Source organism: Morone saxatilis, unplaced genomic scaffold, assembly GCF_004916995.1.
Source record: "Morone saxatilis isolate NCDOM2014 unplaced genomic scaffold, NCSU_SB_2.0 Contig24, whole genome shotgun sequence".
NCBI classification, from domain to species: domain Eukaryota; kingdom Metazoa; phylum Chordata; class Actinopteri; family Moronidae; genus Morone; species Morone saxatilis.
Genome location: NW_023339807.1, coordinates 21,553,000 through 21,574,032, shown reverse-complemented (window position 1 = coordinate 21,574,032; position 21,033 = coordinate 21,553,000). Strand labels below are relative to the sequence as shown.

The following is a 21,033-nucleotide window of genomic DNA, read 5'->3' as shown; positions in this document are numbered from 1 at the left end:
TCCTCTTCTTCCTCCTCCTCCTCAGGTGGACTTGGTGACCTGTCTGGCCTGTTAGGTCTAGGCATGGGTTCATCCAACTTAATGGAGATGCAGCAGCAGGTGCAAAGTCAGCTGATGTCCAACCCGCAGATGCTGACGCAGATTATGGGGAACCCGCTTGTCCAGAACGTGATGTCCAACCCTGACTTGATGAGGCAGATGTTTGCAGGCAACCCGCAGATGCAGCAGCTCATGCAGCAGAATCCGGACGTCTCCCGCGTGTTAAACAACCCTGAGCTCATGAGACAGGTCAGTGCAGAGCTTCCATGTTAGTGCCCTGAAACGCCAGGTCACCCTCACAGAGCTCGTGCTGATAAATGTCCACTCATCAAGTGAATGCCTTGTGTTAAACGTCGCATTAGTTCAGTTATTGCCCCAGTGACAGAGGCAAACAATTAAAAGCTGTGGGTGGCGAAGCCTATTTTGTTATTGTGTTCCTATTCTGTGGGATGAGAACAGTTTGTTTCTCAAGGCAGCCGACAGCTTATGATGATTTTCCTAGTCAAAATACTACACATCGCCTGCGTCTTGACGCATGTTAATTCTCCAGAAAAGCAGCAGTTTTATCACATTCGCTCCCCGGGTCGGCACATCTCAGCTACCGTGTGCTGCTTGCTATCCTCAAGTGTAGCTGAGAGGAGAAGAAGAGAAGTGGTTGAGGTAGAAAGAGTGTCAAGAAAAAAAGGTACATGGCTAAGGAAACACACAAATATTATTTGTCTGCAGCTTTCTTATCTTGAGTGTTTTAATCATGTAGTCTATAAAATCTAATACGATGATGAAAAATACCCTCTATAATTTCTCAGAACCCATGGTGATGTCTTCAAATTACGAAAGACATTTATGGTAGTTTGCAGCTATTTGGTGACTTATTGTTGTACTTTGTATTTTCTCTAAGAAACAGGATCCCAAGAGCTATCAGGAAAATCTCCTGTGTGGAATATAAAGGCAAATCCACAATAAAACAAATTTAGGGATGACACTGATGGCTATCACACGCCACCTCAGCTCTCACGGTTTTTTGTTTTCGTTATTTGACTCCTCTGTTCCCTTGAGAGACCCTAGAGTTGGCAAGGAATCCAGAAATGATGCAAGAGATGATGCGTAACTAGGACTGGGTGCTTAGTAACCGCGAGAGCATCCTCTGGGTTTTTTAATGACCCTCAGAGAATTTATGCAGACACCTACATTGGTATCTTGTGTGCAAAAGATGAAGAGACCTTTCAGGACCTTGGGGACTCTGTTGGGTTCAGAGTTGACTTCTTTCATGTTTGTCTTTGCAGATGCAAAATCCGGAAACAATGTCCATGTTGACAAACCCCAGAGCCATGCAGGCCCTCATACAGATCCAACAGGGCCTGCAGACCTTACAGACAGAAGCCCCGGGATTCATGTCCAGGTACCAGCTATTTGCTCTAAAATGGATAAACTTCATTTGGTGTAGCCATAGATTAATTTATGTAAATAAACATTAAGCCAAATAGTAACATTTACACTGTATGGATTCTGTCTAATATTGGGTAAATATTTGTATTGGTCATTTAGAGTCACTACAGTATATTTAGCTAAAATGACCACAGTTGTTTGGATTTTTAACATGATCATTATTTTCCCCTTTCTAGATCCCCTTTAGGTCTCACAGTTCCTCCAGCCACAGGGGGCAGCATCCCTCCATCAAACCCTCCCCAACCAGCCATGGCAACAGGACCCAGCCCGTTCTCGGCCACCAGTCCCTCTCAGCAGCAGCTCATGCAGCAGATGTTACAGATGTTTGCAGGCGGAGGGCCATCAGTATGTTCCATCTAATTGCTTGAATTTGTCCTGTTTTTCCCAAAATCAGAACAGCTAGTCTTACTCATTAACTTTTAAAACATATGTTGAAGTTCCATCGCTTTTGATTCTTATTTTGTCTCGATAAACTCCTAATTTCTTGTTAGGCTTGTTAGTGTTTGTCACTGAGACCACTAGATAATGCTATCCTTAATCCTTAAATCTGGTTGGCATTAAATATTAATGTGGCTTTTAACACTCTGATAATCATTAAACTGGAAGAAGATACATTTTCTTCTGAAAACGTTTGCTCGCTGCTGAGAATGAAAAAGCTAAAATACAGGAAAAGTTGTAATGGCAGTCAAAATACAGTTACTGAAAGAAGTCCAATTGACAATTCAACTTAATTTAGTGCTGAAACCTTTTCGGTTTTAAGTGTGAAGTTAAGATGAAGCATCAGCTTAAATGAAAAGGTGCTGAAATAAATTAATTTCAATGAAAGAAAGAACATTTTCGTTGAAATGTAAGGACTGAAAACACTGGGATTTGTAGGAGTTACATAATAATTCTGTTAGTTAAATAATTCTGTAAGAACAGAATTATTTATGTTAGATTTTTTTATTAAAAAGAGAAAAGGGTTCAAAGTGTATGCACTAAAAGGAGTTGTGATGCAAGCTGAAGTGGAGTCACTGAAAGCAGATGAAGTGTCAACGTGATAAAAGCGCCATAAATTTCAGTCAGTGGTAGTTGAATGGCTCTTCTGGCTCTTCTTTTTTGAAGGTGAAAAGTCCTAAAACTTTAAATATGACATTGTGTGAGAGGACGAGTTCAGTCCATATTTTAATGCATAAATGATGCATGAAGTAAAGTTAATACCAAGAGAGCATGATGTCAATTTGATTTACATTTAAAAAAGCAATTGTGTTAAAACGTTGGGTCAGAATCAGCTGGTATAAAGAAACATTCAGTGGAATCTCTTGAGCCACTAAATAAAAAAAAAAAAAGCCTGAAAAAAAGAGGGTCAGCCTTTAAATAAGCAGTTTCTGACCTCATGCGTCATCTCTTCCCTCACAGCTTCAGACCCCGGAGGTTCGTTTCCAGCAGCAGCTCGACCAGCTCAGTGCCATGGGCTTTATCAACCGCGAAGCCAACCTGCAGGCGCTCATCGCCACGGGAGGGGACGTCAACGCCGCCATTGAAAGACTGCTGGCCTAACTCACTCCGTTCATTCTGGGGGTGAGGGTAGGAAAACTGGTGGTGACTGGCATTGGAGATTTTTTTTTTTTTTTAATTAATAACACATTCATCAAATGCAAGTCTGACATGACACCCAGATAAACTCAGTGGTATTCCAATCACCTGTTATCTCTTCAGCTGATCTGTAAATCATAGGAAGGAGGTTGGGAGATCGTGGTGGGAGACGTTGTGGAAGGATGTTGCTGGTTTCCAACAGAATTGGTCCTGTACTAAATGCCGTGGCAATACTGCTACTGTGAAACGACGCCACGACTATCACTGTCGCGACCACCGAGTTACTCCTGTCAGCGCAGCCGGTGATGATTTCTGACATGACAAGTGCTCATTCACTGGATGTCTACATTATGTTACCAAGGAATTAACTTTTAATAGTTACTTATTTTCACATTATTTAATTTGAACAGACTGTATTTAGGTGGTTTAAAAAAAAAAAAAAAAAGTTGTGAATCTGGATGTTGTTGCAGTAGGTTGGATGATGGACTTCTGCACTCTGGGTCATGAGAACCAGCTTGTTATTACTTTCTTTTTCTTCTTCATCCTCTTGCCTGGTTGACTGGTATTTATTTAAGTTATCTCTTCACTTAAGTTTTTTACCCTGACAGGTTCTTGACTCTTTCTATTTCCTCTCACAAGGTTTCTCTGAATTGTACTGATTCTTGTTGGTATGGCACTGCTGCCTAAATGGTTTAGGAGGAGGAGATGGTGAAGGTTTTTTGGTTGTAGGACCAAGACTATAACGTGTGTGTGGATAAGGGGTTGGACAATGTGACTTTATATACAAGAGACTATTATATTGAGACAATAGAGACTTTTCAACTGGTAGAAAGTTTGCTATGTTGAGGTAGATAGCCCTCTTTTTAATACCTCTGGTTGTATTGCCTAAGATATTGGATTTACAGGATCTCCCTTGAATACATTTGTCAGGATTTTCATTTGCAGAATTAGAACTATTGTTCACCTTTTAAAAAAAACATACCGAATAAAGGATTTCATTCATATCACCCACCCATTTAGACCATGTCATTAGAAATAACTTTCTTAGCAAAAGGTTTTGATCAAGTTGATTTTCTGTCGACTAACACTAAATAAACGAGGAGCCATTTGGAATTTTTGTTCTAAACTATAAAATGAAGTGATTAATTGTGGTTACTGATTATTCAATAGAAATTGTGAAAAGCTATTTGGGAATTGTTTTTAAAGTTAAATCAAACTCTTTCACATTAACACTGTTGTGAATTTCCATACAAGCAGTGTGTTGCCTGAATATAATATTGGGTTCTGCAAGTTATCTAGGAAATCTATTGTTTTACCTATAGAGAGATGAATTTTTTTTTTTAAACCAATAAATTATTTGCAATGTTTGTCTTGTCTATTGTAAATGTGTGTGGATAATTTATTTTGGCAATGCAGTTTGATAGTTGTATTATGCTGAATTTAATCTTTGATTCAAATTTCCATTTGTCCTTGCAGTGTGTTTTTGCTGATAACTTATGACACATTGTTCACTTCTTCCAGTGATATCTGAAAGGTCTTTCAAGTATGTTACTCTTCCTAATTATTAAATCAAAATTTAAATAATGTCTTTGTCACTGGCAGTCATCTGTACAGTTATGTTAATAAAGTAAATGTAGCAATACCACAAATATTATTCCAGGAACTGTAAAAGTCTGTAATGTGCCTTTATTAAATCTTAAGTACACAATTCTTTTAGTATTAAAAGTAAAATTACCTATTTGTTCTTATTGCTTGTTTTTAATGTATATTTTATTTTGTCTTTCAGTCTTTAATGTATTCTGAAAGGTTGGATCATTTATGATAATATGAAAATGAAATATTAAAACAATTGTATTCTTTTTTTTTTAACATAAAATCGTTAACTACAACAGTATAGATTATATATTTACATGTCAAATATTAGTCAACAAAAACAAGTCTCACTAAAACGGAAATACTTCACATTTTCACATTCAACTAAACATAACTATATTAAATCAGTATATTAAAACGTTATCCTTTCATCAATGTGGACTTTTAAAAAAATCAATTCGATGACTACAATTCCCACAATGCATTGAGAAAACAACCGGAAGAGCCAGAAAACATCAGCTGACATTTGTTTGTTGAGTAGTTTTTTGACAGTTTAAAGGTGGTTGTTTACTCATATAAGTACATTTTTAAATAAATACCATCACAAGTTAGTGATTAAGTAGCCATGTTACGACCAAAGGCGTTAACGCAGGTTCTCAGCCAGGCGAACACAAACGGAGTCCAAAGCACACTGTGAGTACAGCTAACTAGATAGCAGCATGCTACCGATATGCTTTTCACTACGAGTTAATGTTAAATACCGTTTTATAGTTTGTTGTTGTAACGTTTACAGTGGTGGTCTGTTTGACAATCATGTAAATGTAAAGGGGGGTAAATATCGTGAGGAACAGACCCCTCTCCTGAATGCTGCGGTAGAAGTGGCAATGCTAATGTTAGTAACATTAACCAATGTATATTTTACAGTAATTACAATACAATAGGTAATATGGTATTTTATTAACACTGTGTAAACCTTACATGTTTGCAAATAGTAATTAAGTGTTTAAAAACCTGAAATGGAGGACTTTAACTCATTTATTAGTGGTTACTTGTTTTTATTATCTAACAATCTGCCAATTTTTGCCATCGTTTTGTGGACAAAATGTCTGAATATAGTGACAAATGCTCGTTATGACTTCACCGAAACCAGGTTGAGGTCTTCAGTTTGCTTGATTTATCCAACCAACAGTCCAAATCCCAAAGATATTCAGTTGAATATCACATGTGAGAGGGGAAAAAATCTATCACACACTCACATTTGAGACATTTTGGCTTGACAAATTAGTGTAACAGTTTAAAAAGTCACTGATTATTTTTTCTGATGATTCATCTAAATTCACTAATTAGGTGAAACCTTTCCTGTATTTTTACAGAAGCGTTTTATTTCTAATTACTGCCTTAATGTCAACTCAAATTGGAATTCAACATGGTCTGGCACATTGGGTAAACTGTGACCACCACATGATCATTTTAACTTGAAGCAAACAAGCGACATAATTCACAACATTGTCTATATTTGTACGTGCTTCAAGCAGTGTGATATACAATGATTGTATTGGTAAGCTTGTGTTCAGGTAGCCCACACTTCTGCTACACCCTCGCCCCAGCTGTAGATATTACCAGCAGTGTTAGGTAGCTTGATAAAGATACAAAATCCATATACTGACAAAATATCCCCCTTTCATCTGCTGGATACTGAAACATCCAAACTTTGAACTCTCTTTCACCAGTTTACTGAACAATGAAGGTTCACTTCTGGCTTACTCTGGATATGGGGACACTGACGCACGAGTGACGGCCGCCATCGCCAGCAACATCTGGGCAGCCTACGACAAGAACGGCCACCAAGCCTTCAACGAGGACAAACTCAAATTCATACTCATGGACTGTATGGTAAGAAACTATTGCTGTTGTTTTCATATATTTGATGAGTATTTATAGGTGAATTCAAACACCTGACACTGGGGCACTTTGTCATTCTCTCTCTCTGTCTCTCTGTCTCTCTCTCTCTCTATCTCTTGTTTTCTCTCTCAGGAGGGAAGAGTGGCCATTACTCGTGTAGCCAACCTACTGCTGTGTATGTACGCCAAAGAGACAGTGGGCTTTGGGATGCTTAAAGCCAAGGTGAGAGTCTCATTGGTTCCCCATACAACCAATGTCTTGCTTTCAGTGTCGTGGTATTTTATACATTCGCTGTAATTTGCTTAGTCTTTTGTTTATTCGAGGTTACAGCTCAAAAATGTGATTATTTTTTTTAATCTTTGTTGAAGGTCCCTGACTATCACCGTGTGATATTCAATAAAATATAATTAATTGGACATTTGTTGACAAAAGGTGTCACGTTTCAGTACAGAAACAGGTCTGAATGTATCTCGGTAAAGTCACCACTAGCAGCTTGCGAAACAGCACATCAGTTTTTAAATGCTGTATAATATGAGAGGAATGGGAAATAAGATGCAGCCACAAGTGAACAAAGTAACAAAGACAGGTGCATATTGAAGTTTGTGAGCTGCAAACCTCCAACATATGATCAATGTAAGCAATCTCTTTTCCCGTCATTTAATAGAGAAGCGTGGTTGGTAATGTTTGCCCAACATGGATTCTGATCCCATTTGCTCATGGCCTAACAAAAAGACAATTTCAAACCTCAAACCTTCAGAAATCTCAACCTTGAAAAGAATGTGTTGAATAATTTACAGACTAATTCTTAATGAGCTTGTCAGAAGGTAAACACAAAATTTAGTTGTTTTAGTAAAGTGTGGGGACCTCCAGCATTCAGGCTTTTTTTCTTCTTTTAAATACTTATCAGACAGAATATTTTAACTGAAGATTGAATGATGAACTGAAAAAATAACCCATTTCACACCTGTAGCTTCTTGATGTGGTAGATTTCAGTTAACTTTTCAAAATGTGTGCAGTTGAGAAGCTTCAGCTGGCATGTTGGTATACTGACTCAGTCCCAAATAGCTAAGCCTTAAATGTTCTTTAAAAATGACTTGAAGAGGACACAACTGTATTTAACAATATGGTAGAAACGTGTACTAGTTTACTGTACTCTGAACACATCATCAGTTCATTAAATCTGCCTTTTATTTTCTCAGTTAATTAATTAATCGTCATTTGGTTTTTAAATCATCATAAAACTGTGAAGATTGTCCATCGCTATCGTTATTTAGACTAAGATGGTGTCATCAAATGCCTTCTTTTGTCCAACCAAAACCCAAAAGACAAGGAAAAGCAGCAAATACTCACAATCGTAACAATCATATAATTGCATTTTTGCTTGAAATGTGACTTAAAATGATGAACTGATAATCAGAATAGTTCCTGACTCGTCAAAAAACCTGATTTTGAAGTAAACCTGATAGTATGGCTTGTATGCCACAGTGACACACAAAGGCTTAAACTAATCCAGCATTACTGTTCACTCTGAATACAGCCTTTGATAGCACTGCGCCGTGTATGTTGTGTTCATAGGCAGAAGCTCTGGTGCAGTACCTGGAGGAACCATTAACCCAAGTGGCGGCATCATAGTGGAGACGTGACTGAAGCTGTGCCTGCTCCTGTCTGCCTGGGGGAAAAAGCACCATATGATCCAGGTCATTGATGGACTACTGTAACATTCTGTGTACATGCATATATCTATGAGTGAGTGAGTGATTGTGTGCGTAGGAAGGGAGAGTCGGTGTATTTATAATGATAGTATTGAAACTAATGATTTCTATGGGTTTTTAAGTGTTTGCCCTCCCTTGTGACTCTGTTCATCTAATGGTCTGTAAATCCATATAATCTGTCAGTGGAAAGTCTGATTCTACTGCTGAAATGAATCCATTATCAACTGGTCCCACGGTTGATTCATTCATTTGCAGTTTTAGTTCAGGCATGCCGAGAACAGTTAAGCAGAAAATTTAACATTTTGAATCCCATCAGAGGACTAAAATGCATAAAATACAAAGGTTTGTGGTAACCTTCATGAGAATTTCTGCCTGATAAAATGCATTATGATTACTTGCTACGTTTTTGTTTCAAAGCTGTTAAATAAACAATTTTTTGGAAATATATTCACACGTTCTTATTTTGTTTTTGTTTTGAACTGAGTGCTTGGTGTGACATGAGTCAGCTCAGAGATGGACGTGACAGACAGATTAGTTCAAAGCTAAAATATAATGTTTACCAGGATTAGGTTTTGAAAATACCCATAGTATCAGTATTCTCTGATTCACATATAACTGTATCTGTATCTTTAATGCCACACTAGAAAGCTTGAAAGAATTTATATTATAGTTTGTATTATTACCCTCTAACAAAGCTTAGTAATTATTAATTGCTTTTTCAGCTATATGCAAATTAAAGAACCAGATATCCCTCATGTTGTTATTTTGTTCTTATTTGTAATTCTTATTTTCATCATACGCACAGCATATCTGTTACTTGAAGATGTGACAACATTACAATTTGCATCCTTACCTCTCTGACATTTTCCTGTAGATAATTACAGGATATACTTGTTTAATCATATCAGACTTTCTCTTTGCTTGCTCATTCGCTTTAAAACCTGAAATGAATACCGATAAAATCATTTCAGTAGCGTAATAATTGGAAAACTGAAAATCCTTCATTCGAAGTGCAGTTTAATCACAGCCTGAGGCTTTTTTCACTTCACTTTAAATCAGTTGGATATTTAAATCAGATTGATTAAAACAAGATTTCCCTTTTTAGTGTCTTTGTTGCACACAGCATGTCTGTGTTTAGAGACATGCTCAATAATATAAGACAGACTGATGACTTACTGCTAGAAACATAGTGAAAAGAGTTTTATTTTAACACGGAAACAGTCTGAGGCCCATGATGGATGAAAAAAAAGGTGCATTAATATGTTGTTGGGTGCATTAATGGCCCAGAATACAAAATCTACAACTACTCGCAACATTATTAGTGACCTTGACCTCTGTGGCAAAGAGAAATTGGAGAAAGTTAAAGATGTCTGACTAAATACATAATAGTCTCAAAATAATGGAAAGTAGAAAAAAATGAAAGCATCTCTTGCCAACACATTTTGAAGAGATGTTACTAAAATGACCACATACACTAAATGTACTGGACCTATTCTTTGTGACCACAAAGGATTACATGGGAACAACAGATCTGTATTTATAAAGGAACATGACAATTAAGAAGAAAAAGAATTGGTTCTTATTGGCAGAGGAAGACGTATATCCATATTCCAGTAAAATTAGCCAGATACTGTTGTAGCTAAAGACTGACACACAGTTGTGCAATATTATAGAAATATTGTGTAAACTCAGGGTGGTTTTGGTCATGTAGTGATGAAGCAAGTGCTTACTCCATGCAATAATCTGATTGGTCCAGCAGGAGGCACCTGGCAGTCCCTCTCACCTGTACCTGGTAGTCGCCCCACCTGTTCAACCTGCCCTGCACTGACTCCATTACTTAAGACACACCTCCACTGCTGCCCCAGCACTCCCTGACACAAGCCCCGCCTTGCTACAGCAGAGCAACCTGGATACACTCAGCATGTCTTGTTCAAACAAGCCAGCTTTCTATCAACTCAGATAGGGAAGGGTAGTTAAGGGCAGAAAGCTGGCGACTGGCATTCATGTGTCAAAACATTTTTGCTGCCATTTCCTTTCCCAAAGCCTGAGGAACTGAGGGGCAGGGTGGTTGTGGTGTGAGTCAGTGTCATCTTACATTCTGCAATCAGTTTGGGAGTGCTGGAGTCGCGGCAGTAAGCTGGGGTGGCAACATTGAATGGACAGAATATGGGGTCAGATGAGGCCTACAACTTTGTCTTTAAGGGTGAGTACAGTTCTGCTTACTTGAGTCGATCTGCAGGTACATCCCTAAAGTCTTTCAAAGGTGTTATTGTGCAACGTTTCTTTGTCCTTCAAATTATACTTCCTTGTTTATTATTAACTTGGCAGTTTTTAGGAACAGGAATCTGTGTGTCAACCGAATGTAATAGATTATTTGTAATAAACTAAGCTAAGTTTAACTATACAGTACATAGTAATACACAGCTCTAACTAATAGCCTGAACTTATGTGTCTGTGTGTAAGTAGTTCTGTCAGCTGTTTAGGTAAATATTGTGCATAGGTATTTTTCAAGTCTCAAAACACATCAAGTGAGTTGCATTATTACAAAGTTGAGTGATACTACAATCACATTTCCAGTTCAGCACATTTTCCCTGGGTACGTAAGCAGTAAGCATGCATAGTACAGCTTATTGTTGCAACAAGGATGTGTACTTTAATTCCTGCTTATCTGTTTCATTTCATGCAGAACAACATTGTAACAGAGTGTCTGGTTTAAAGTAGTATATCTGTGCCAAACGACAAAGTACATCACTCATCCAGTAGTTTTCCAACACATCCAGTGTGTAACAGTGTTTTCAGTGCATCTACACTGAACTTGAACTCGGTTCTTTGAAAAGTTGCACCTTGTGCTATTCACTCTATTCATTCAGCCCATAACTTACATGGCATAGTACTGATTTCTTATGTGTAGCTTGTTAAGGTTCCAGATGGCTCTTAACTGATGTACAAGAGAAGTGAAAGTCACTCAGAAAGGGGATTTGGTTAAGGTACAGTGATCTGACATTTGGGTACAAAAATACCATGTTGATGAAAGGCACTGCAGGGGAATGATGAAGCCAAAGTAACTGTGTCCAAAACATTAACAGCATCAAGTTCCACTGCAAAATTAGACATGTAGATGGTTAAGTAAATTGTATTCACACAGCGCAAAATCACACATAAGAAATTTGCCTAGAAGGGCTTTGGGGGCGGCCACATTACCACATGTAATGGTTCAATTCCACCTGGGGGGCTTTTTGCATATCACACCTCTCTCTCTCTCTCTCTCTCTCTTCCCCCCACATTTCCTGTCTATCTGGAATGTAGGCAGAAATGGAGGGGCTTTACAATCTATGCAGCATATGACACCCTCTACTCTTGGGTTCTTGATTTGGTTAAGAAAAACTCCCCCATAAACTGTAAAGGTATATTCTTTGTCTTGCTAGATAAGAAAACTCATCACCTCCAAAGCTCACTAATTAATACATCTCATTTGTATATCCATGCAAAGACTGAAGTGTAAAAACAACAAGTTGTGGTTTTGTGTAAGGTTATTTGCAAGACAATTTCTCAGCCAGGTGCAGTGTGTACTCCCCGCTGGTTGTCTTGCAAACTCATGGTGACTGCAGGAAGTCACTGCTACCTCTTCATAAGGCTGTAAAATATTGAGCTATTCCTTTAGTGGAAAAAAGGCAGAAACCTCAGGAGCAGCAACAGAGGAGGAATCCCTCCTCTAGCCGGTGAATTGTAAATGTGTTCCCAAACTGATTGTTATCGCTGAATAAACTCACTCACTACTGCAGTGCTCCTAAAGCAGTGTGTGCTATAGTAGCTTATGAGTATGAGCAGGTTCATTCCACCCAGCGATTCAAAGATAGCTCGAAAAGAAACTAATCAGTAAAATCAAATTCTATCGTTTGCTTGGTATGTAAGCCTACACACTTCACACAGTACATGGGCACATTGCGGGAGAACACTGCAAGAGTGAGTTTATTTTATTTTAGGAATATTTTTTTGCCCAACTATTACTACTACTTGGCCAAAATCTCTGTAACACTGCATACAACTAGGTTACTAGGTATTTAAAGTTAACTTACAAACTAATACAAATATGCTTATGTACACATTTTAAAAACTATAATTTGTAGGATGTCATAATGAAACTTTGCTCTATTGAATATACCTCAAAGTTATTTTTAAGTTTCCATCAGGATTTCCATTGGGATTTCAGGGCTTCAGTAGTTACATTTCCACTCCTAAAGGTCATGAAAACACACAAAATGAAAATGTAATCCTCACAGCAACACATCAAGTTCTTCCCAGCTTCCTCAGGATCAACAAACCAGGCCTGGCGCAGAGCTTGAAGGCCTCTTGTCCCACATCGCCATAGAAACCATGGGTATTGTTTGCATAAGAAGTTATTCAGTGGTGGAGGAGAAGAGGGGGGGAAACAGACATTCTCACCTCACCCACTGGAAAAAAGAAGCAGTACAGAAGATCGCTGTGCCACTGCAGTGAACAATTACCTAAAACAAGCAAAAGTAGAGCAACTTGTAAAACATTGTTTGCCACGACCTTAGACTTCAGGTTAAACATACTGTTAGTGAAGAACAGGGGCCAACTCCTTTGTGCTTTCAGAGTGTACCTTTATGGGAATGCGCAGGTGTTCAGGAGAAAACGTGCCAGCATTTTTTATCTGTGACTAGTGAATAGTGAACAAGTCATTTGTAAACTGCAGTTGAAGTTCATTCTTGGCCTTGGAAACAGAGTTTGAGAAAACAATCTATTCACAAGGTCCATTTAGTAGCTGATCTTAAGCTTTCAATCACATACTATTCATAAGCAGATGGTTTACCCAGGTGATGTTTAAATGAGCATTTATTTGGAGCATTTTAAGGACATCATGTTCATGTTGGCTTAAGGCTTGAAGTTCCAAGTTAATTTCCAACTTTGGAAAATAAAAAAGTTAAGAAAAACGTCTCACTACAAGGTTCATTGGGTTCATTTAGTAGCTGTTCTGGTACTTTAAATCATATCATATGATCATTAGCAGATTGAGATGGAAATCTACAGTTTCATGACATGGGAAACTCTGTTTGCTGATGAAGATCATGTGATATGACTGAAAGCCCCTAAACTGTTACTAAAATGGACCTTGTGGTGAGATTGTTTTCTCAACCAGCCAGCAAAAGTATTCAGGTGCTTTACTGAGGATCAAGTAACAATGCCACCGTGAAATAAATGCTCCATTATAAGTAAAAACCCTGCATTCAAAATCTCACTTAAGCAAAAGTACATGAGTATTAGAAGCTAAATTGCATTTGTATTTGTATATGAACTAAATGTACTCATTATGAACATGCTGCCATTCAGAGTGCTATATATATATTTTTGCTGGTTCATTCAAATATTTTTGTTTTTAAATGTCAGTTTTTGTACAGAATTAACAAACAAGATATGATGTGTTAATTAGTTTTATAAAGATCTCCATAGAGAGTCAGGGGAGCTGTTTCCCCCCTGCTTCCAGTCTTTATGCTAACCTATGCTAACCTACTGGAGACTGTATGTTTAATTTACAAATGTGGTAGTTGTATCAATCTTCTACTCTAACTCTCAGCAAGAAAGCAAATATTTCCCAGAATGCCAAAACTATTCTTTTAACTTTCATCACACCCTTACTCCATAGCTACATAATCGCAGTGGAGATTTCACAAGAACATGGATTGTCTCACAAGCTCACACACCTCAGCAGTAAGCTGTGACTGTGTCCTATCCAGTTGTGCAGAGATCCCAATAGTTCTGGTCATACTTTCCTACCTGTGCCAATTAAGCCAAGCCTTTTTTTTCTCTCTGAGTCAGATTCTAACAACTGAAACCTAAACATTAGTCACTGAAATGTACAGAGGGGGTGTCTGTGTTATTTCTTGTCCTGTTTACCCAGTAGGTAGGTTCCTCTGACCAAGATAAAAAGGAAGTAGCAGCTTAACTTGTTCCACCTGATTTGGAATCACCTTACACTCTTAGGGATTGTTTTATCTCCCAAAACAATGGCTCACTTGTGAGTGTTTTTTACTTCAATGGTTTTCAGTTATCTAGAGGGGGAAGTGTGTCTTCAGAATGTCTATTGTAAAGTCCCTAAGTCTTCTGTCACCACATTTCTGCCCCAAGTGGTGAATGTTTCAATTCTGCCTGTGCTTTGCAGTGTATTCAGCGTATTTTAGAATTAGCATCTCACCAGTGCATGCTGGGATAGCCTACCGCCCCTCAGTATACTCGGTTATCTCCTTACCATTAAATAATGTGGTGTATTCTATTATAGACTGTCATCCCACGTTCCCCAGTATTTTATTCACCATCTCTCTGCAGTATTTGCTCTGCATGTTAAAACGATAACTGATTTACCAACAAGGTGTGGTGCTGTTTTTAAAATAGGACATCATATACCTAAGTGTGTAATTAGCTCCAGACTTAGACAGTTAAGAATGCCGATGTATGGGGCAACCAAAAAAGACACACCTAGACTAAAGACTTCAATTAAAAAGGGCTGTAAAGGATGATGTGGATATCACAGGATTAGACTGAATATGAGTTTTGTCTTCTTTATCCAAAAAATACTGGGTTTACTTTTGCAACAACCTGATCAAACCCTAAAAAACTGAACCTTAATACTTGGGTTTATTTACTGTATTTTGTGTCCTCTGCAGTGGTTCTAATAGGAGAATCTGGTGTAGGAAAGAGCAATCTGCTCTCTCGCTTCACCAAAAACGAGTTCACCCATGACAGTCGCACAACAATCGGGGTGGAGTTCAGCACACGGACAGTGCAGCTCAGCGGCTTCACCATCAAGGCCCAGATCTGGGACACAGCCGGGCTGGAGCGATACCGGGCCATCACTTCTGCGTAAGTGTCAAAACCCATCACAGCTTTTTTATAAATCCATTATAGTATGTGTGCTCATTCTTACACACACACACACAGACACACAGAATGACAGTGTGAATGTTCAAATGTTTTTGCACATCTGTACGTCTGAATATTGTTGCCCAAATGTGCATTGCTTTTCAGCAGATTTTGAAGGCATTCCTGCGGTTATTTTATGAATAAATATTATATTTCTAGTCCATCCACATTTTGTTAAACTGTCTCAACTGTCACAGTTTACCCAGAGAGAAGGGAAGTGACCTTGTTCCTTTCAGTCTAATTAGGGCATATGGGCATGTAAAGAGCCAGAGAGTCCCCTGTTAAAATTGCAACATGAATTGTGGATGTAGTATTTTATGGTCTTACTGTCAGTAAAGAAATTGGCAACTGATCCAGGCAACCAGCGGACATTTTAATTAGTGAGCTTTAGAGGTGCTGGTGGTTCGATTTTACCTTTGGATAGAGAAGACACAGAGAAAGTAGAGACAGTTTTTTATATCAACATTTCATGCTTGTTTTCTTGCTCCATAGTTGTTGAGCAACCAGTATGTCAGCATCTTAAGGTGGTGCTGTTATCAGCCAAAACACACGCAAGGACAGGCACTGATCCTCAGTTTCCTCCCACATTACCTGAAAAACAACCAGCACATTCTCGTCTCCTGTCAGTTTCCAACTGGCACACTTATGTGCCAAAATCCAATTGGTTAGGGCAGAGACCTTTGTTTGAACACTCAGCCCTCAGTGGGTCTCTGTTCTATCTGAGGGTGCTCCTGATTCAGTCTTTTTTTAATTAAACTAGAAGGATTAACAATGTGGAAAGTGGTTTTAAAACAATAGAACCATGTCAGTTTTATTTTTAAGACACGGAAAAATTAGGATATGCTACACCGCTGGATTAGCTCTTTTCTGACAGCTTGGCTTTTTAAGTAATTACTTGCCGACTTATTCCACTATGCAAATTCTCACTCCCATGGAGTTTCTCATTTGTGCTGTAACAAGCAGCTAAAACCTATTAAAGTGGAATTAATTATGCTACTAGAGGACAGTAGCAGAAATGTAATTGTGATGAAAGTATTGATTTGTCCATGACTTCAGAGCAATCGTCAATCATTCAGTTTTTTTTCACTTGACAGCAGGACAATGCTTAAAGCGTCTCAGATCGATCGGGATCAAATGACCGTGCGTGTGCTGTGAAAGGGGTCAGCAAGAACCCAGAATCATCACCCGACTCTGTAGAGCTGCATGACATCTTTCAGCTCATTGTTTTGTTTTTTACGGCCCACAACTTTACTGTTTTGGTCCACTGTAACTGCTCTCACACTGTCACAACAGTTAATAATATACGTATGCATGCTAGCTGCCCAGAACCAAACAGCAGGCCGACAAAATTAGCATCTAGCTGGAATGAAAGAGCCAGATATTTTCCTCAAATGACTTATGTTACGCTCCAAAGTTGGAAATGTGTAAAAAGGTTTACCATTTAAACTCAAAATGCAATGATATTTAAATGTGTTTTCACCTTTTTTCCGCTGCCCCCAAGTGGCCAAATAAATCTGTTATTACATGTGTTTAGTTTGTGTATGCAGATTGTTAATGTTTAACTTCATTAAAGTATTTTCCTAAATGTCGCATAAGGAGTTACTGTAAAGCCACTCTCCTCCAAACAGGTATTACAGAGGTGCTGTTGGAGCCCTGCTGGTCTATGACATCACCAAACACCTCACTTACGAGAGTGTGGAGCGCTGGCTGAAGGAGCTGTACGACCACGCTGACCCCCACATTGTGGTCATGCTGGTGGGCAATAAGACTGACCTGGAGTCAGAGAGATCTGTGCCCACTGAGGAGGCTCAAGGCTTTGCAGGTACAAAGAGCTGTGCTGAAAATCATTGCATTGGATTTGTGTGTTCATTGTTCATAATTGGTTAATGGGAACTGAATTTATGATGATTGTAGAGAATGTAAATTAGTCTGATGTTTTGTGATTTGGGGAATGTAGCTTTAAAGTGACACCAGCAAGAAAATTATAAATAATATATTTAAAATAACTAACATAGCTTATTTGTCTTATTTGTATTATCTAGAAAAGAATGGTCTTTTGTTTCTGGAGACCTCTGCTTTGAACTCAACTAATGTGGAGGCAGCATTCAACAATGTCCTAGCAGGTAATTCATTTTACTGTATTTTAACTTTTTTGCAGGATATATTCTTACCAATACAGTATGGTTGTTACAGTCTATGAACTGTGTGGGTGAACATATAAATGATGTGGGTTGGATACAGGCATTTTCCCACAAACATGCTGGGATAAGGCTCTACCCTGTGACCCTGAATTCAACCTCACATAGCCAGACCTCCATCTCCTTAGCTCATGGAGGTTTAGAAAAAGTCTAGGTCTAGAAAAGGCCAGGAAAATTTGACCTTTGATTTGATTGACGACTTTAGAAAGAAACGTCTCTGGTTAGTTTTTGGTTGGAAATGAACAATTTCACCTATTATTTTTTTTGTGAAAGGTTCTTGTCAACTTTTTTGCATCATTACACTCACGAACTACAGGCATATGTTTTGGTGCTATAATACTTTTTACATATTACTTTTGTCCTCTCAATGTCCTCTCTATTCTAGCATGCTGTAAATGTATAATTTATATACATTTTCTACCACAGAGATTCAAAGAAAGGTGAGCAGTAAGGAAGTGGTCCGTGGCTCCATCAGTGCTGTGTCCTTAAACTCCAGAGCAGAAAACACAGAGGAGCAGAAGCCTTGCTGCAGGAACATCTGATCACAAGGTCCTTAAGAAGCCCAGGGGCCTCAGGGTGGGCGACAGGTGAACTCCTCCTTCACCCACAACCCTGTGCTAAGGCTCGACAAGAGGCAGCCATGGGTGCCAATATTAATGGTCCTCCTGGCTTAAGTGGCACTTTGAAATGACTGATTTACAGGTTTTACAAGCTACATGGTGGCATGATGTATTCAAAAGATGATTCATATGTGAACGAATGAAGCTGGAGAACAACATCAATATTTTAACAGTCCCTGCTGACTATTGAGCATAGGTCAAAAATAAAACACTACACCATGTTACTTGTAAGATGATATATTTATAAGCCATGCAGAGAATTGGAGTAACGTAGACGCACCATGGCATGTGTAATGTTTTAAACGTAAATGACACTGGCGATTACTGTATGTACGGACTGTGAGTCTTGCTATCGTTGCTGTGTGTGTTCTCCAGCTGATGATCTAGGTAGGATGAGTCCGATTTCATTTCTGTTGAAAAATAAACGATTTATTGAGATGGTTGGCCTACTGCGTGTTATTTATGTCTAATAACAAAAGACAGGCCCTTTTCACAGACAACATTTTGACATGTCAAAGTAGAAAATCACAGGTGTAAATAATATAGCCTAATGATTAATAGCTGAAATCAGTTGCAAGTTTCAAGGTTCTGGTATTGTGAATACTGGCTCACTGGAAACCCTGAAGAGAGCAAAGCCATTTTTAGTGTTTTCAGTAACACCTGTGCTCTTCCCTCAAAGTAGGGATAGTCAAACTATCTGCAATAATGAAGGCCTATACACTTTTCAAGTAATTATAAATACCAGCTTAGTAAGGTTTACCACCTCAGCAATGATTCAGTTCAAGCCAAATGCTAGTTTTCAATCACAATAACACACACACGCTCCTAAACTGACAATTTCTGTGGTAAGCTCAACTTTCTGAGAAGCCCTCCATTATTTTATGAGTTAAAGTCAAGTATTAAACCAGATTTGGCCAAGATCTATGTCCGAACCATGCTCTTCACAAACTGTTTCACATCAAAAGCTGCATCAGCGGTTCATAACCTTGTTCATAAAAAGGACTGAAAATTCTGGAGACTTCTACATTAAAAGAAATGAAGGCACAAAAGGAGTAGAAAAAGACCTGAGAAAAAAACAGCAATGAATTTTAGACGTACAGCAGCATCTCCGTCTGACAGAGCAGGTCAGGTGTGGGCAACCTTTTCAAGCATATCTCTATTCTCACTGACTGTGCTGCAATCATTTACTGGCCCAATTAATGTTGGCTAAAGCCAGCAAGAATGATGAGGCATGTAGTGAATGAGCGCGCAGGCCTTTTTAAAGGGCTGGGGAGATATGATAAAAATGTTTTTCCTTCCTGCTGCAAATTTAATAACAGTAAAACCCAAGCAGCTGTCAGTTTTATGGAAAATTAGTAGACTGCCTAATAAAAAAACAAGAGCTTAACTAATAACTGCCTTTTATCAAACACCGGATATCAGCCGTTCTTTGTTACCGACAGCTCCATGTCTGATATGATGAGGAAGTTCATCCCTGACCACAACAACAGGGAAACTGTCTGTAAAACCTGCAGTGAAATCTCATTTAATGATGTGCTGAATCACTGACTCAATAAAGGCTGAAAGATGTTTCAGGGACTTTCTAATTCTGGCAAGTATTAAATTGTGGGAAATACCAAAAAAATGGTTCAGTTGTACATAATTACTGTTTATACTATGTATTATTATTCGCCTTTTGCTCTATAATAAATTATATAGATACTAAATATGGTGCATTTATTTAAATCTCATGCATTTATATCCCACATTTCAGGATCAGTATCTTAGGTCTTCTTACCCCTTTGTTTAAAGTAATAGATGTTGAATTTAAAATAGTTTTGTAGTTAAGTAAGTAAGCTGGACTTTCTTAAAAGATGTGATGAAACTTCGATGTTTGTGTTTCTGTTTTGGTTACTGCATCTACAGTCAAATGTTTTGGATTGACCAGCAAATTCTCAAACCAAAAAACCAAACTTTTAGCCACTTTTAGTATTCCTCTGAAAACTTGGGCGGAATTCAATGGATAGCTTTAGCAATGGATCCTGTTTTCTCTGTATCTTTGTTGTGAATTCAATTATCTCAGTAAAGTCTCTCAATAAAGTATTTGAAAAATAATATTATTAATCTATTAATTGTATTATATTGTTAGCTACACAATGCAGGCGATTTGTGCATGTGGAATTTCAGAAGGATCAAATTGATGATATAATACTGATTTCTTTTGGCAGAGGGGTGAGACAAACAAACAAACAAACAAACAATGCATTTTCATATAAAAGGATGAAATCAGAAACTATATACTGGGACACAAAAGCACAAATATCTTTCCAAAAAGAACAATAATGGGGACAAGAAGAAAATAAATGAGATAAGTCTTCTGGAGCCAGTTGACAAAATGAGCACGTTACATCAATGTCCTTTTTATGTCTTCACAAAAATAATTTGAAGGGATAAAAGCAATTAATTATTTTAAGAAACTTCCCTGTCCTTATTTAAAATAATATATTTATTTAGACACCATATTGTTCTCCGGTCCAGGTCTGGAAAGATTATTCCAGTAGGAGACGACATTTGAAACAGAAACCACTTCTTTTTTAAAGGAAAGCACGTATATCTATATAGTTATTATTCTTTTTAGAGGAGAAACACATTGGACCAGGATCCATTGGTACTACAGTCAGTTCAGATATAACTAAGTTTCTAAGAAGCATTACAACACCAGAAGGAAGTGCATAAAAAAAAAAACTAAAGCATATTCCTTTGGTGGTATCATAGGAACACCATACAAATCTAAAATGTAAAAAATGTCATTAACATACCACTAGAAATTATGAGCTGTTTAAATTCCTGAAGCTTGATATTACCTGTTGAGGCTTGGGGCCGCAGACGTCATCAACAGCGGGTCAAATCATGAACGACAGCGCAGCGGACCAATCACGGCAACGCTTGTGACAGGTGTCGATCAGCTATTGACCAGTGGGAGCGAACAAAGGGGGCGGGACAACGAAAAAAAAAAAAAAAAGTGACGTT

At 38.2% G+C, this 21,033-nt stretch overlaps 3 protein-coding genes across 3 annotated transcripts; all 3 read left to right on the top strand.

The window, feature by feature from the left end:
- The first annotated feature begins 30 nt into the window (after positions 1–30).
- On the top strand, positions 31–4,445 carry LOC118336310 (ubiquilin-4-like). The gene is made up of 4 exons (XM_035672923.1): positions 31–288; positions 1,323–1,438; positions 1,662–1,830; positions 2,884–4,445. Exons 1-4 carry the CDS (start codon positions 64–66, stop codon positions 3,022–3,024), a joined length of 651 nt encoding a protein of 216 aa, XP_035528816.1. The 5' UTR covers positions 31–63; the 3' UTR covers positions 3,025–4,445.
- Positions 4,446–5,139: 694 nt separating this feature from the next.
- Positions 5,140–8,714, top strand: lamtor2 (late endosomal/lysosomal adaptor, MAPK and MTOR activator 2). Its single transcript, XM_035673005.1, has 4 exons — positions 5,140–5,346; positions 6,384–6,546; positions 6,688–6,777; positions 8,131–8,714. Exons 1-4 carry the CDS (start codon positions 5,279–5,281, stop codon positions 8,185–8,187), a joined length of 378 nt encoding a protein of 125 aa, XP_035528898.1. The 5' UTR covers positions 5,140–5,278; the 3' UTR covers positions 8,188–8,714.
- A 1,415-nt stretch (positions 8,715–10,129) lies between these two features.
- On the top strand, positions 10,130–18,462 carry LOC118336591 (ras-related protein Rab-25-like). The gene is made up of 5 exons (XM_035673266.1): positions 10,130–10,470; positions 14,951–15,146; positions 16,835–17,028; positions 17,249–17,329; positions 17,831–18,462. Exons 1-5 carry the CDS (start codon positions 10,434–10,436, stop codon positions 17,944–17,946), a joined length of 624 nt encoding a protein of 207 aa, XP_035529159.1. The 5' UTR covers positions 10,130–10,433; the 3' UTR covers positions 17,947–18,462.
- Positions 18,463–21,033: the final 2,571 nt, after the last annotated feature.